At 40.3% G+C, this 18,079-nt stretch overlaps 1 protein-coding gene across 1 annotated transcript in view; it reads right to left on the reverse strand.

Moving 5' to 3' along the window:
- The window catches only part of LOC108798064 (epidermal growth factor receptor kinase substrate 8-like protein 1), a 305,359-nt gene extending 287,652 nt beyond the window's left edge, over nucleotides 1–17,707 (reverse strand). The window contains exons 1-3 of the mRNA XM_018569773.1: nucleotides 17,621–17,707; nucleotides 17,324–17,496; nucleotides 11,970–12,010 (exon numbers count right to left, since the gene is read on the reverse strand). Coding sequence (XP_018425275.1) covers nucleotides 11,970–12,010; nucleotides 17,324–17,496; nucleotides 17,621–17,707 — 301 coding nt within the window. The remainder of the gene's footprint in view (nucleotides 1–11,969; nucleotides 12,011–17,323; nucleotides 17,497–17,620) is intronic.
- Between the last annotated feature and the right edge of the window lie 372 nt (nucleotides 17,708–18,079).

Here is an 18,079-nt window from a genome sequence, read left to right on the forward strand (position 1 = left end):
ACCCCAAAACCCTCAATGGATCCTACCGCCCTCAACAATCTGAGACCAATCTCATTACTCCAATTTACCTCCAAACTCATAGAACGCCTTATCTACAGCCGCCTGAGCCGCTACTTCGGTAGCAACCTTCTCGACTCCTTACAGTCCGGCTTTCGCCCCCTACACTCCACTAAAACCGCCCTCCTAAAACTCACTAATGACTTACTAACAGCTAAAAACAATGGTCACTATTCCTTACTCTTGCTATTAGACCTTTCTGCTGCTTTTGACACTGTTGACCACCTGCTCCTCCTCAAAAAACTCCACTCGCTTGGCCTACAAGACTCTGCTCTCTCATGGTTTTCCTCCTACCTATCTAAGCGCTCCTTTAGTGTTACCTACAAATCCAACTCCTCCCCTCCTCTTCCTCTTTATGTAGAGGCCCCCCCAAGGCTCTGTCCTTGGACCCCTTCTCTTCTCTATCTACACCTCCTCCCTTGGTCAGTTAATAACCTCACATGGCTTCCAATACCATCTCTATGACACTCAAATATATATTTCTACTCCACAACCCCGTCAGTGTCCTTGCGTGTCACTAATCTACTAACTGTCATATCAGTCTGGATGTCACAACACTTTTTAAAGCTCATGATATTTCCTCCCGCCCGTGCACTTTCCCCCAACTTTTACCTTAAGATTGTTAACACAACTATCCAAACCTCCCCCCATGCCAAGGTCCTAGGCGTCATCCTTGACTTGGACCTCACCTTTCTTCCCCAAATCCAATCACTATCCAAATCCTGGTGCCTTCAACTTTGTAACATCTCCAAAATACGTCCCTTCCTCACCAATGAAACCGCAAAATTTTTCATCCACTCACTTGTTATATCTCGTCTTGACTATTGCAACTCTCTCCTCATTGGCCTACCTCTACACAGACTATCCCCCCTTCAGTCTATCATGAATGCAGCTGCTAGACTCATTCACCTAAACAACCACTCAGTGTCTGCAACCCCCCTCTGCCAATCCTTACACTGGCTTCCAATAGCCCAAAAGATAAAATTCAAAATATTAACAACCACTTACAAAGCCATCCACAACTTTGCCCCTGGCTATATCTCAAACCTGGTCTCAAAGTATCACCCTTACCATCCCCTCTGCTCTTCAAAAGACCTTCTGCTTTCCAGCTCCCTCGACAACTCCTCCCATGCTCGCCTCCAGGACTTCACTAGAGTCTCTCCCATCCTATGGAACTCTCTACCCCAACCTGTCCAACTATCTACCACTCTGACTTCTTTTAGGACTCTTCAAGGAAGCCTATCCTGCATCAAACCAACCACCGAACTATCACTCTCTCAAACAATTCATCCCCACACAGCTACCTCCTCATGCATCACTTCCCCCTCCCTTTTAGATTGGAAGCCCTCTTTGCCGTCTTGTCTTGAATTGTATCTTGATGGTAATGTCTTCCTTATATTGCAAAGCGCTGTGCAAACTGTTGGCGCTAAATAAATCCTGTATAATAATAATAACATGGGCGCCATGCAATTTCACACACAGCACAATGCAGATTATAAAATTGTATTGTTCCTTGTATTGGATCTGTTCCAGTAATTAGAAAGGGGGGGGGGGGCAAAACATGCTACAACAGTTTGACATTTCATATAAGTTAAATTTAAAATGGCAACAACATGAGTCACGTTAACGCATAGTGTGAACTATGCAGAACTGGCAGAGAAAAAAATGCACCTGGCATATAACTTTTCTTAATCTTTCCTATTGTACAACCCCAATCCCAAAAAAGATGGGATGCTGTTTACAATCAACATAAAAACAGAGTGCACTGATTTGCCAATCTCAAAAACCCATATTTTATTCACAATAGAAAAAACAACATATCAAATGTATAAATAATTAAGGTAATTTTGAATTTGATGACAGCAACACGTCTAAAAAAGGTTGGGATAAGGCCATGTTTACCACTGTGTAGCACCCTCTCTTCTTTTAACAACACTCTGTAAATGTTTGGGATCGGAGGAGACCAGTTGTTGGAGTTTTGGCAGAGGAATGTTGTCCCGTTCTTGCCTGATATAGGCTTCTAACTGCTCAACAGTTCTGGGTCTTATTTGTCATATTTTTATTTTCAAGATGCGCCATATATTTTCAATTGGTGAAAGACCTGGACTGAAGACAGGCCAGTTAAGCACCTGGACTCTTCTACTACAAAGCCATGCTGTTGGTATGGATGCAGTATGCAGGTTTAGCATTGTCCTGCTGAAATACGCAAGGTTTTCCCTGAAAAAGACGTAACCGGGATGGGAGCATATGCTGCTCTAAAACCTGGATATATCTTTCAGCCTTGATGGTGCCTTTCCAGATGGGCAAGCTGCCCATTTCATAGGCACTAATACATCCCCGTACCATCAGAGATTCAGGCTTTTGAACTGAGCACTGATAACAAGCTGGAAGGTCCTTCTGCTCTTTAGTCCAGAGGACGCAGCCCCCATGGTTGCCAAAAAGAATGTAAAATTTTAATTCATCTGACCACAGAACAGTTTTCCGCTTTGCGACAGACTATTTTAAATAAGCTTTGGCCCAGAGAAGATGGCGGCGTTTCTGGATCATGTTGAGATTTGGCTAATTTTTTGCATAATAGAGCTTAACTTGCCTTTTTGGATGGCACGGGGAACTGTGTTTGCAGACAGTAATTTTTGTAAGTGTTCCTGAGTCCATGCAGTGTTGTCAATTGCAGCATCATGCATGTTTTAAATGCAGTGCTGTCTGAGTGCCCGAAGATTGCAGGCATCCAATTATGCACTTCAGCCTTGTCCCTTGCTCACAGAGATTTCTCCAGATTCTTGGAATCTTTTGATGATATGATGTTATGTACTGTAGATGATTATATATTTAAAATCTTTGCAATTTTATGTTTAGGAACATTATTGTGAAATTTGTTCGACAACTTGTAGACGCAGATTTTTACAGCTTGGTGAACCTCTGCCCATCTTTACTTCTGAGACACTCTGACTCTCCAAGATGCTCATGTCAAATCATGTTACTGAGCCGTTGCCAATTAGTTACAAAATGATCTTCCAGCTCTTCCTTGTTGGTACCACTTACTTTGCAAGCTTTTTGTTGCCCTGTCCCAACTTTTTTGAGACATGTTGCTGCCATCAATTTAAAAAAAAAACTTTTTTTTCTTTTTTTTTTTAAAACATTGGATATGTTTTCTATTGTCTATTAGGAAAAAAGATGGGTTTATGAGATTTGAAAATCATTGCATTCTGTTTTTATGTAGATTTTACACCGCGTCTCAACTTTTTTGGAAATGGGGTTGTACTTTGAAGGCACATTTCATGGCTACTTAAACTTTAGTTTGGCTACAGAAGTGAACTAAGTAGCTCCTGCAATCAGGGCTAGCGCTAGTGTAAGGCTGCATAGGCAGCTGCCCGAGGGCGACCGGGGAAGGGGATAGAAAAATGCACCTTCGCCTCTGTAGCAAAAATCCTTGCAAGAAAGGAAGGTATCAGGGACAGGGAAAGGAAGGGATCAGGGACAGGGAAAGGAAGGGATCAGGTACAAGGAAAGAAAGGGATCAGGTACAGGGAAAGAAAGGGATCAGGTACAGGGAAAGGAAGGGATCAGGTACAGGGAAAGAAAGGGATCAAGTACAGGGGAAGGAAGGGATCAGGTACAAGAAAATGAAGGGATCAGGTACAGGGAAAGGAAGGTATCGAGTACAGGAAGAGCACAGCACACAGATCCCTCACCTACACTGGATGAGCACGTCAAGCTATCACTGGAATCCCTTCCTCTCTTTTCAGGATCAAGGGGCAGCTGCTTTGGGCCCCACAACAATGGCTTGGCCCAGGGCAGCTACCCCTTTACCCCGCATTAAATCGTCCCTCCCTGTTGCTAACAGTGTGGTTTAGTGAAACAGACACATTATATCTCCATGCTGGTGGTGCCTAGGTACCTGCCATTGTTCTGTAGCATGGGCCATCAACTTTGGGAAAGGGGCTGATTCCATGAGCTGGAAAAGGAGCATCCAAGCTGGCACTAGGACTCTAAGCATGGGGACGATTTGGAAACATTTTTTTTTGCTTCAGCAGCAGATATGGTAAAAAAAGGCCCACATTGCAGAGATCTATCGACCAACCTGGGGATAGCAGTGGCAGTGGCCCACAGATCTAGAGATGGAGAGTAGGATGGATTTTCTCCCCAGTCCTCTGCAAGCTGCCCTTGGACAAAATCCTTTCTCACTGCTATTCTGCCTTTCCCTCAGAGGGTCAGCATTTGTGTGATCAAATAATTCTGCTGAAGGCTATAGCGGGATTAGCAGAAGAGGAGGAGGATGGGGAAAGGGGCTCATAAGCGGCACTTACAGACAAAAGGCTGCTCTGCACCTAGGAGGAGAAGAGAACCTCCTATATGTGCTCTAGCTATATAGCACGGCCAATTTTACATAGAAAAGTCATACATGACCTGACTATAGCCCAACCACCACTTTATCCTGCAGAACCCGCTCATTACCTATGGCGGTAGTTCTGTACAATTAATGTTTGCTGCTGCCTGCCCTTCTCCCTGACTGTAGTATTTCCCCCCTCCAGAAGGGAGAAAGCATTGGTACTGTCAGAACTATTTGGGGCTAAGAGGAATTAAACTATAAGGCCTATACATATTATTCTACATATTACAGTATATAATGTGAATTTGAGTTCATAGTTTCTGAACAAAGACTCTAACATCAGCGATTCTTAGAGCCTTACCACATACATTCCCAGGTTGTAAATTGTGGGGGTACCAGACAACAATGACGAGGTAAGGATTAACCATGATACTAGACTGTGTTAGAATGAGATTGATGGAATTGCCATGTCTCAAACTTAACAAAGAACAAAAGAGACTACAATGATTTTTTTTTCCTTTTCTCATCATAGAAAAAGGAGCTTACTATAAAAGTTACCTTATATACAGTATTATTATTTGAAAGAAATGGTATTAGCAATCATTTCAATTGTGTTCTTATTAGTATTGCATGAAGCATCTAAATATTTACTTAATTGAGTAAATTCAGACTTTCTCAAGCTATGCATCTCTTAAAGAGACTGTAAGTCTGACATGTGCGGTCAAAGATATCTGATTAATTCTTAATTATAGACTTAGGTCAGAGGTCACATCAGGGAATAATAGTGTGTGACGTCATAATTAGGTTGAGATAAGCTTTCTCCTCCCACATTTATGGGTAATAAAAGTTAGAAGAAAGTTAAGAGGGGAGGTAAAAGATCGGAAAGACTGAAAAAAAAAGGAAAGAATATACAGGAGGACGTACACAGATACAGGAGGGAGACATCTGAAGCAGAGTGACAGGCTGACCAGGGGAACTAAACCAAAGAGGACCTGACCATCTCTTGTCCCTACACTGACACAAAGCTGACATCTCTTAGACAAAAGATTTTTCTATTTTTGGTAAAGTATACATTTCTATTTATCTGTAGGCAATTGACTAGCCATATATATCTAACTAAACCATGTGGTCATTGTTAGCATCAAGATTAAATTGGAGTAAAATGTCTAACTACAGTAGAAATTGTCTTTCAATCTTGGGAGAAATAGTTATCGAGTCTCCAGGAGGCTGATTCCATCGCTGGCTGTTTACATTGCTAACAAGACTCCCATCTGGCCATTCAGGAACGGCCATGGACAGGAGATGGTTAATTACAGATCATTGCTTGTTTTTATAAATAAATACAAAACTGTTTATTTTATCATAGTAAACATTCTGAGAGGACTTTTCCAATTGTCCTGAGACTCAGCCATCATGGGTGGATTTGGGAGGCTGCTGCAGATATGTGCAGGAACCCCTAGATCTGTGAATAGAGCAGTTCCCTACCCTGACAGAATCTCTTTAAGCTGCCAAACTAACACTTAAACTTAAAGTGGACATTTATCCCCTTCTTCACAAAAAAATCACATCAGCATGCAGCTCTGCATGCTGATATGAATAATCTAACATTCATTAGTTAAACAAAAATATTTAGCCTTTACTTACAATTGCAGGTTTCCTACTTCCTGGTACTCTTAGGCATTAGTTATGTAATACTGGCCTCACAGATGCATCCTGGTAAGGTTATATCAGCAGTGCATTGCTGAGAAATCTCATCTGTAAACTGCAAAATCTTGCGAGATCTCAGGGGAAAATGTTTTTCCCACTGAGATTATGTGCACTGTCACATGTTCCAGTCACAGGAAGTAAAGGGAGATGGATTCATCTGGTCTTAGTGAAAATGGCCACCATAAGAGGAGAAGGGAAATAAAAATAAGGTATGCAAAGAATAAAAACCCTGCAATTATCTATAAGTATATGTTTGTAGAATGTCTTTACTAAACATTTCTAAAGACCTTTGATGTCATTTTAAAGATAAAGAGAGTATATCATTAAAAATCGGTAAGCAGAAAGTGGAGGCACTAGGAATACTTGCATTAGCCACTCAAACCCTGTAAATATCTTTGGAACTTAAAGTGTGCTTGTGCCCTCAGCAAAGCTTCTAAACTAACCACGCTCTGTACCAAAAGGCACCTCTTGTTATCCTTAGTATTTTTGCTAGAGCACCCTAGGAGCCTCAAAATGTGAGGTACACACTCCGATTCTTGACAGAGCGTGCATGATTGCAAGCTCCCTCTATCTCCCTATTGGCCAGAAAGGCCACTAATCACACCTGGCCTCTTCTATGGACCAAGATTTAGTTTACAAGCTTCTTGTTAGGCATAGTTACCAATGTTATGCCTTTATTATCATATATTTTCAGTTTACAGCTTCCATGGTATTTATTTATAAATTTAAAAGAAAACCGTCTTGTATTTTCTGTAAACCTTTACTATGGTGTTTATCTGCAAATATGTTTTGTGAGATTTTGATATTTGACAATTTAGTAAAATTAACTCTTCAGGGCCCATTTACACTAGCCCATTTGCTAAAACACTGAATTTCAGCAGACAGGTTAGTGTGCTGTGATGACTCCAGTAGTGTGTGTTGTATCGCACACTGCAGAAGTGGTCACTGTTTACATTTTTTTACATTTTTCTTTTTTACTTTTTTAAATCTATACACTCCATTCAGGTCTGCTGCCATGCAGCAGCCTGTGGTGGGATCCATTACACTGCCATAAAATGCAGCATGTTAACACTTTATCGCAGCATAGTGCGCCGCATCACACACACATTGTGATATGAATAGGAAATATAGAAATCAATTGTTTTCTATGTGTCCTAGTATTGACCATGCAGTACATCACAGGTCACAGCTAGATGTTTGAACTTGCTCTTAGCCTAAATCAACCCCTAGGGTAATCCTTAACCTAATGGTGCTAAAACTGCAGCAGGTACAACGTTTAGGCATAACTGCAGCAGCCTACCAAATCCTCCTGTTATGGTCAAATCCCAGGCTATTCTGATAAAGCTCTGAAACATATAGGTAGTGTTGCAGCTTGTCATTACGTCACAATGATACCACTAACTTACTTTGACAGGTGGAAATGGTGACAGAAGAGGACAACAGTGGTACAGTAATAATGTGCTGATTGTTGCTCTCCTCTATTTTTAATGCTTCAATTTGTCAGAGTGAGGTAGTGACAGATGGTAGTGACTACAGAGAAGAGAGGCATGCTGCACCTACACTATTGGACATTGGATCTGGGACTACCAATCAACCATAATCTGGGGCCCCCCCCGGAAGAGCTTACCATCTATTAGGGGATACAGAAGGTGAAAGAGCATGCAGGCAATTATGATATAAAAGAGAGAGAAGGCAAACGTGCCTACCATCTATTAGGGTATAAGGGAGGGATACAGAGGGTGCAAGAGTTTAGAGTATATTAGGGTATAAGAGAAGATACAAAAGATGGAAGAGCTTACAATCTGTTGTTAGGGTGTAAGAGAGGGTACAGGAGATGGAAGAATTTACAAAATATTAGTGTATAAGGAAAGATACAAAATGGGAAGAGCCTATAGTCTATTAAGGTATACTTGAGAGATACATAAGTAGAAGATCTTACAAACTAGCATAGCACTCCTTCCCTTAAGGGAGGTATTCTGAATCACACCAAGCAGTGTGACAGGCTAACATTTCCATTTCAGGGTTGGGTTTTTGGTGTATGGTGGGAAAATTAGTTTTTATGATGTATTGCTGAACTCAATTCTAGTAGAGAGGTTTTAGGGGTGTTGAATACACAAAAAGAGTACAAAATAGGGCAGTTAGCAGCAGACCCTTTAAAAGCAGGCTCTTGGTGACCACTGACCCTATAGGAACAGCCAGACATATCTATGACCCTGTAAGTCACAGTCCTCCTTACATTGCAGTGGTTCTCTCTCTGATTTATCTGCCTCTTGACCCTTCCATAGCAGTCACAGGTACCTTGATTTATGGACAATGAATCCTTATAGCAATGTCCAGCAGTAGCTTCTACCCAGCTCCCCTGCGAAACAATACAGCGAAAAAAGATTCCTTCACAGATGATCAATCCCAAAACATTATTCATGTTCTCCACGAAGTACCAGGAGACCAACTTTTAAATTCTCACCAGGTGGTATAGAACCCCCACACTTCTGAGTAAGTGTCACCGAGGTGTTTCTGATGTTTGTTGGAGGTGTAACTCTGATAAGGGTACCATGCCACATACTTTCTGGTTGTGCCCGGCACTTCCACAATACTGGGCTACAGTGCAAAATTTACAGATTTTGACCTACCAAATGATTCCTCCTTTTTGTTGCACAATTCACAGACCCTACTCTTGTTCGGTGCTACGCCACCTTCTTGACACTGCCAAAACCTGCATTCTAACCTTTGGAGGAATTCTTCTCCTATATTAATGTGGATATAGAGTGGAGGAGATCAGCTATATGGAGGACCTCATCGCATCTCAAAATACAGGGTAACAATATATTAAAACCTGGTTTTACTGAAATTAGTTTATGAGCTCTGCTGAGGGCAAAGCGTTATTGACTTAGATCTTCATCCACATTTTAGACCATAAGATTATATCCTGGCTCAAAAACCCAGATAACTGGATAGCAACTTGCAAGGAATCTATCTACTTATTGTTTTTCTTTCCCCTTCTTGCCCTTTTCACCACCCTCTGGTTTTACCATCTTTATTATTTCTATTAGCCCAGTGTTTTACCTCTTTCCTCCCCTCTTTATTTGCTTCTCTTTCTTTCTTCTCCTATTAATCACAACCCCCTCGCAACTGTCCCTCCAACCCCTTCCAGTCCCTTCCCCTTTTTTTTCTCTTTCCTCCCCCATCTTTTTAGCTTAGTTTTGCTCTTCCACAGTTTTATATCCTAAAATTCTACACAGAGTATATTCTTCATGGCCTTATCAGCCTAACCTAGTTAGTGCCTTGCATTATGAATAGCAAACACTGACCATCTCTCTTAACCCCTTCATGACTGAGCTTGTTTTTAGTTTCTGTTCGTAAATGACTGACACACTTTTGACATTTTTGCTGTGTGATTCTTCCACGTCAGTAATATACTTTCTTACAAAGTGCACCCACACATATTATATATTGTTTTTTAGAGGACAGATAGGGCTACATATTTATATCACATATGTGTGTCTAACGCCTCACTTAGGACAAATTAAAAATATAACAAAAAGTGGAAAAAAAGTAAAAAAAAACACTTTTTTCCCAGTTTTGATTTGTAGTATTTTTTTTACAAAACCAGCACAGTAAAAAAAATGCAATAAATACATTCATTTATTTGTCCCTTATTTTATTTTATTTTTTACACATTTTTTTATTTTTTTTACACTTTTCACAATTTTTTTTTTTTTTACACTTTTCACTTTTTTTTTAACTTAAAAATGTTATTTTATTTATTTAATTATATCAAGCAGTCATTGTGAATTAATCTCACTGTTACTGCTTGATAAATTAATACATTTTTGGTTATTATCAGGCTGCTTCAAACTTCAGAACAGCCGATAATAAGTTAGTGACACTGATCCTGCAGCAGTTCAGGATTCAGCTGTCACTAAAGGTTTTCTGATTGTTGCAACAACGATCAGCAAACAAACATTCTTCTTTCAGGAATAGATACATTATAGGAATAGACACATTATGTATCTATTCATGAAAAAAAAAAAAAAAAGCCAGTATAGCTTGAGAGAGATATCTCTCGATCTATACGAGCTGTCAGAATGCCGGCAAAAGCCGGCATCTGTGTCCCTCTGCTTTGACTCTCAGACACCCGATATTAAGGTATCGGGTGTCTGAAAAAGGTTAACCCTTTCATTAATGAATGCCTCTGTAGTAAGGGCATCCATTAATGAATGTTAAAAGCTGATTCTCAGCAATTAACAGCCCTCTAAAGCAGCAAACAGTGTACGTGACAAGTCATTTGGTCCCTTTGTGGCTGGACGTACAGTGTACGTCTCCCGTTACGAAGGGGTTAAAGAGGCATGTACTACGACTATTAGAGATTCTAGTATGTATACTGCTCGACACCGCAATTCTATTATATTTGGTTTGTATAATGTACGCTACCTGAGATGATCACTAATTCTTGTTATTTGTATGTGCAATTTATAGACAGGAATATGACAGGTTTTACATTACAGTAGAGTTCTTCAAAGACACTAAGTTCTTATTTAGAGCATAGAGATAAGTTTAATGATTTAAAAAAAATTGTTTTTAATAAAAGAAATGTTGCAGGAAAAATATACAGAAAAAGATGCTACAAAAGAGACAAATATAACAGAGGGTAATTTATCAAAACTGGAGCAAACAAAATGTGGAGCAGTTGCCCATGGCAACGAATCAGCTTCTCTCTTTAGTTTGTTCAGTTAAGATTTGAAAATGAAAGAATGAAGCTGATTGGTTGCCATGCAAAGCTGCTCCAGATTTTGTCTGCTCCAGTTTTGATAAATTCCCCCCTCAGTGTCTCCTATCATCAGGAATTCTCTACCCCAATCTGTCCGCTTATCTCCTACTCTGTCCGCCTTTAGGTGATCCTTAAAAACTCATCTCTTTAGGTAAGCTTTTCCCACCTCAACATAATAGCTGTCTTTTTACATCTTCCATTAACTCATCCCACACAATTATTACCTTTTCTAGCACCTGCCCCTTCTACTAGATATTAAGCTCTCATGATCAGGGCCCACCCAACCCTTCTGTATTGAAATTGCATTGTAACTGTACAGTCTCCTTCCATTTTGTAAAGCACTGCACAAACTGTTGGTGCTATATAAATCCTGTATAATATGTGTAATATTATTAACATATATTTTTTGCATTGGTACATGTCACCTCTTGTTGTGCCAAGCTCCCTGTGCCCTTGGTTTGACAATCCCTTGCCTATTAGTCTTAAAAATGTTCAGAACTGATTTTCAAGTTTTTTATCCCACTGACTTCAATAAGTTTCATATTAGAGTTTGCAGTTTGGGAAGTTTACAATTGCCAAAGGCACCCATGAATTGTACCCAAGCATAAATGACCATCACTTCTGGTGAGTATAAGAACTATGTTTTTTCCCCCCATAAGTTAATTTAACACACTAATAAAGTAAACCATCAAGTAAAGAACCATATAGCTACACAGAGTTACCCCCAGTTCCCAGCCACGGCATATATTTATTCAATGTGGATTTGCCAAGAGTGCATCAACTCCTATACAGATACATTAATCTAGCAGGGTTATTCACAAAAGGGTGGTGAAGAGTTTGGAGAAGGCAGGAGAAGTGAACAATCTAGGACAACATAGCTGATTTGGAAAAATTCTCCAATTCAGCTAACTTTCCAGTTCAGCTATGTTGTCCTAGATTGTTCACTTATTCCGGCTTTTTTGTTTTGCACAATATTTTATTTACCTAATTACATGCCCAAAAGATCATTTGTAGGTAACAGGTTCCCTTTAAACTACTAGGCACATGTTCAATCTTCTGTTTTCAGGCAAACATAGAAAATGTACCTTTCATACCTATCATACTTACCATATATGGATTTGGCATTGGGTTTTGATATCCCATTCAAGCTGAAATAAATCCAAGAATAAAAAGTCAATAAAAGAAAACCAATATGTGAAACAATAAAACTACTTGCCAATCATTACTATAATTGATTTTTTTCCCTTAATTGATTTTTGTAATTACCATAAAAATCAACTTCTAGGAATTCTAAGGGACACAGGATTCAGTTATTCAGAGATAACTGGGTTATAATGCCATCTTCAGAAGGAATTGCACTGGCAAACAAAAAATCAATTGGCCAGCCAGGTGTAACTCCTCCCAGCCCCTCCATGTTTCAGTTTTGTAGATCACAAACATGGGGGGTTGGGACCTGTGTCCCCTTAATAGACACCAAGACCTGATTTTACTGTAAGCACAAAGATACTGTTTTCTTTCTCATTGATTAAGGAGCACAGGATTAATTTATTGTGAATAGTTGGAATTCCAAGAGCTATCCAACTGAGGGGTGAGCAACAGTAACAAAACACTAATAGGCCCACATAACGTAGCAGTAAAACTAGGGGTAGCCTGCAGCTCAAAGAGCTTTATGCCCAAATCTGGTATCAGATGAGACCGCTATATCCACCTAGTAAAACTTAGAGGCTGTGGGAACAGAAGACCAGGTGAAAGCCTAGAATATCTGGAAAACATCTGACTGCTGCTGTAAAGCACTCACAGACCTAGTAGAATGTGCTTTAAACTTTTGTCAGTGGATAAAATATCACCTCTCTGATACCGTATATTGGATTACATACCAAATAGTTGGGCTATATTACTTCCATTGCCTATTGTCTGATTTTGGAGTTTTATGAGTTTCATTGATTGAGACAATTGATTACCACCACCCACCACATGGATACCGTGTATATTAACAAAGGACATGTGTATGATTTTTTTCTATATAGGCCCATACCAGGAACCCAACTGGTCTAACATGCGTTGTGTTTTTACAGGGAGGGGTTTTGTTATTGTTGGGGGGGGCATATGTGTGCACATTTGGTAAATTATGGTTATATATTTTCTTGAAATAAATTTACTTTTTATACTTTATGCTAGTCTTATTTGAAGAATAGTTATTTGATCATATGGTTTCTCAGCTGATCTCTGATGTGTAGACAAATGGGAACCTGTTTCTTCCATATTCATTTAGAACACAGATATAACAGGTGACAAGGCAGGAAGTGTTTACCATTGTATAATTCAGTTTATATTTTGACATGTTTTGTTGATCCATCCAACTTCTACCTTTGGTTCCCCTATTTTTTACATGTCAGTATAAAGAAGCTCCCAAATCAGATATAAGAATGGTGGAGAGGCAAACCGCCAATAGCACAAATGGACTGAAGATGACGGACAACACATACAGTAAGGTCGTTTCCACAGGGAAGTGGGGGTAGGAAACTGAAGAGGAAAGAAGACCCCATCCGACGTAAAGGACAAAGCATCATGATCGAAAGCTCTGAAGTCCGACACTCAACGAAAAGAGACCAGGCAAAGCAAAGTTGTCAACTTTGCGAACAATTGTTTCAAAGAGAAGGAGTCATTGTCCGGCCTGTCACACAAGAAGTCCAACTCTTGTTGTACGAAGGAGTTGACAGAGTAAGGGATGCCTGATGATCGGCAAGCCAGCCACAGGGACTTGGCCGCAGAGATGCATGAGTGGAAGATATTGACCGTGCAGTAAGACTTGCCCTCAGCAAAAAGGTTGGTAAGAAATTGACCACATCCGTTGCAGGAGCCGTAAAGGGATCAATTTGCCTAGCCACACACCAATCGTCCCATCTGTTCCAGGCAGAACGATAGCTAGGTCGGATACCTGGAGCCCAAGACTCTCGGAGGAAGGATCGATCTGTAGGTAATAAGCCCCACAGATCCCAGGAACCCAGGAAATCCCCCAAGCCATGAGACGAAGACGTGCCTAAAGCACCATTGGGGGGGGGGGGGTCCCTAAAAAAAAAAAAAAAAAGCCAGTATAGCTTGAGAGAGATATCTCTCGATCTATACGAGCTGTCAGAATGCCGGCAAAAGCCGGCATCTGTGTCCCTCTGCTTTGACTCTCAGACACCCGATATTAAGGTATCGGGTGTCTGAAAAAGGTTAACCCTTTCATTAATGAATGCCTCTGTAGTAAGGGCATCCATTAATGAATGTTAAAAGCTGATTCTCAGCAATTAACAGCCCTCTAAAGCAGCAAACAGTGTACGTGACAAGTCATTTGGTCCCTTTGTGGCTGGACGTACAGTGTACGTCTCCCGTTACGAAGGGGTTAAAGAGGCATGTACTACGACTATTAGAGATTCTAGTATGTATACTGCTCGACACCGCAATTCTATTATATTTGGTTTGTATAATGTACGCTACCTGAGATGATCACTAATTCTTGTTATTTGTATGTGCAATTTATAGACAGGAATATGACAGGTTTTACATTACAGTAGAGTTCTTCAAAGACACTAAGTTCTTATTTAGAGCATAGAGATAAGTTTAATGATTTAAAAAAAATTGTTTTTAATAAAAGAAATGTTGCAGGAAAAATATACAGAAAAATATGCTACAAAAGAGACAAATATAACAGAGGGGAATTTATCAAAACTGGAGCAAACAAAATGTGGAGCAGTTGCCCATGGCAACGAATCAGCTTCTCTCTTTAGTTTGTTCAGTTAAGATTTGAAAATGAAAGAATGAAGCTGATTGGTTGCCATGCAAAGCTGCTCCAGATTTTGTCTGCTCCAGTTTTGATAAATTCCCCCCTCAGTGTCTCCTATCATCAGGAATTCTCTACCCCAATCTGTCCGCTTATCTCCTACTCTGTCCGCCTTTAGGTGATCCTTAAAAACTCATCTCTTTAGGTAAGCTTTTCCCACCTCAACATAATAGCTGTCTTTTTACATCTTCCATTAACTCATCCCACACAATTATTACCTTTTCTAGCACCTGCCCCTTCTACTAGATATTAAGCTCTCATGATCAGGGCCCACCCAACCCTTCTGTATTGAAATTGCATTGTAACTGTACAGTCTCCTTCCATTTTGTAAAGCACTGCACAAACTGTTGGTGCTATATAAATCCTGTATAATATGTGTAATATTATTAACATATATTTTTTGCATTGGTACATGTCACCTCTTGTTGTGCCAAGCTCCCTGTGCCCTTGGTTTGACAATCCCTTGCCTATTAGTCTTAAAAATGTTCAGAACTGATTTTCAAGTTTCTTATCCCACTGACTTCAATAAGTTTCATATTAGAGTTTGCAGTTTGGGAAGTTTACAATTGCCAAAGGCACCCATGAATTGTACCCAAGCATAAATGACCATCACTTCTGGTGAGTATAAGAACTATGTTTTTTCCCCCCATAAGTTAATTTAACACACTAATAAAGTAAACCATCAAGTAAAGAACCATATAGCTACACAGAGTTACCCCCAGTTCCCAGCCACGGCATATATTTATTCAATGTGGATTTGCCAAGAGTGCATCAACTCCTATACAGATACATTAATCTAGCAGGGTTATTCACAAAAGGGTGGTGAAGAGTTTGGAGAAGGCAGGAGAAGTGAACAATCTAGGACAACATAGCTGATTTGGAAAAATTCTCCAATTCAGCTAACTTTCCAGTTCAGCTATGTTGTCCTAGATTGTTCACTTATTCCGGCTTTTTTGTTTTGCACAATATTTTATTTACCTAATTACATGCCCAAAAGATCATTTGTAGGTAACAGGTTCCCTTTAAACTACTAGGCACATGTTCAATCTTCTGTTTTCAGGCAAACATAGAAAATGTACCTTTCATACCTATCATACTTACCATATATGGATTTGGCATTGGGTTTTGATATCCCATTCAAGCTGAAATAAATCCAAGAATAAAAAGTCAATAAAAGAAAACCAATATGTGAAACAATAAAACTACTTGCCAATCATTACTATAATTGATTTTTTTCCCTTAATTGATTTTTGTAATTACCATAAAAATCAACTTCTAGGAATTCTAAGGGACACAGGATTCAGTTATTCAGAGATAACTGGGTTATAATGCCATCTTCAGAAGGAATTGCACTGGCAAACAAAAAATCAATTGGCCAGCCAGGTGTAACTCCTCCCAGCCCCTCCATGTTTCAGTTTTGTAGATCACAAACATGGGGGGTTGGGACCTGTGTCCCCTTAATAGACACCAAGACCTGATTTTACTGTAAGCACAAAGATACTGTTTTCTTTCTCATTGATTAAGGAGCACAGGATTAATTTATTGTGAATAGTTGGAATTCCAAGAGCTATCCAACTGAGGGGTGAGCAACAGTAACAAAACACTAATAGGCCCACATAACGTAGCAGTAAAACTAGGGGTAGCCTGCAGCTCAAAGAGCTTTATGCCCAAATCTGGTATCAGATGAGACCGCTATATCCACCTAGTAAAACTTAGAGGCTGTGGGAACAGAAGACCAGGTGAAAGCCTAGAATATCTGGAAAACATCTGACTGCTGCTGTAAAGCACTCACAGACCTAGTAGAATGTGCTTTAAACTTTTGTCAGTGGATAAAATATCACCTCTCTGATACCGTATATTGGATTACATACCAAATAGTTGGGCTATAGTACTTCCATTGCCTATTGTCTGATTTTGGAGTTTTATGAGTTTCATTGATTGAGACAATTGATTACCACCACCCACCACATGGATACCGTGTATATTAACAAAGGACATGTGTATGATTTTTTTCTATATAGGCCCATACCAGGAACCCAACTGGTCTAACATGCGTTGTGTTTTTACAGGGAGGGGTTTTGTTATTGTTGGGGGGGGCATATGTGTGCACATTTGGTAAATTATGGTTATATATTTTCTTGAAATAAATTTACTTTTTATACTTTATGCTAGTCTTATTTGAAGAATAGTTATTTGATCATATGGTTTCTCAGCTGATCTCTGATGTGTAGACAAATGGGAACCTGTTTCTTCCATATTCATTTAGAACACAGATATAACAGGTGACAAGGCAGGAAGTGTTTACCATTGTATAATTCAGTTTATATTTTGACATGTTTTGTTGATCCATCCAACTTCTACCTTTGGTTCCCCTATTTTTTACATGTCAGTATAAAGAAGCTCCCAAATCAGATATAAGAATGGTGGAGAGGCAAACCGCCAATAGCACAAATGGACTGAAGATGACGGACAACACATACAGTAAGGTCGTTTCCACAGGGAAGTGGGGGTAGGAAACTGAAGAGGAAAGAAGACCCCATCCGACGTAAAGGACAAAGCATCATGATCGAAAGCTCTGAAGTCCGACACTCAACGAAAAGAGACCAGGCAAAGCAAAGTTGTCAACTTTGCGAACAATTGTTTCAAAGAGAAGGAGTCATTGTCCGGCCTGTCACACAAGAAGTCCAACTCTTGTTGTACGAAGGAGTTGACAGAGTAAGGGATGCCTGATGATCGGCAAGCCAGCCACAGGGACTTGGCCGCAGAGATGCATGAGTGGAAGATATTGACCGTGCAGTAAGACTTGCCCTCAGCAAAAAGGTTGGTAAGAAATTGACCACATCCGTTGCAGGAGCCGTAAAGGGATCAATTTGCCTAGCCACACACCAATCGTCCCATCTGTTCCAGGCAGAACGATAGCTAGGTCGGATACCTGGAGCCCAAGACTCTCGGAGGAAGGATCGATCTGTAGGTAATAAGCCCCACAGATCCCAGGAACCCAGGAAATCCCCCAAGCCATGAGACGAAGACGTGCCTAAAGCACCATTGGGGGGGGGGGGGGTTCCCTTCCGAGTTTTGTAAAAGAAAGGGGCTTCAGAGAAGATGGAGAGTGTCCACACACGAAAACTCCAGCACACTAGGGAACCAAGGCTGAGCCTGCCAGAGTGGAGTGACAAGGAGGGTCACCTGCTGAAGGCAGACATAATGTATCAGAAGAGAAATCATTGAAAAGGGAGGGAAGGAATACCTCCCCGTCTGCGGTCACATCTGAATGAAGGCAACGGACGCCAAGTGAGTCTGGATTGGGAAGCCAACTGAAGTACCATGGTAATTGATGATTCCAGCGGAAGCAAACAGGTCCAGTGTGCAGGGATTGTGGGCTGCGAGGAGA

This window comes from Nanorana parkeri, unplaced genomic scaffold (assembly GCF_000935625.1).
Source record: "Nanorana parkeri isolate BGI_ZX_2015 unplaced genomic scaffold, ASM93562v1 scaffold1393, whole genome shotgun sequence".
In the NCBI taxonomy this organism is placed as follows: domain Eukaryota; kingdom Metazoa; phylum Chordata; class Amphibia; order Anura; family Dicroglossidae; genus Nanorana; species Nanorana parkeri.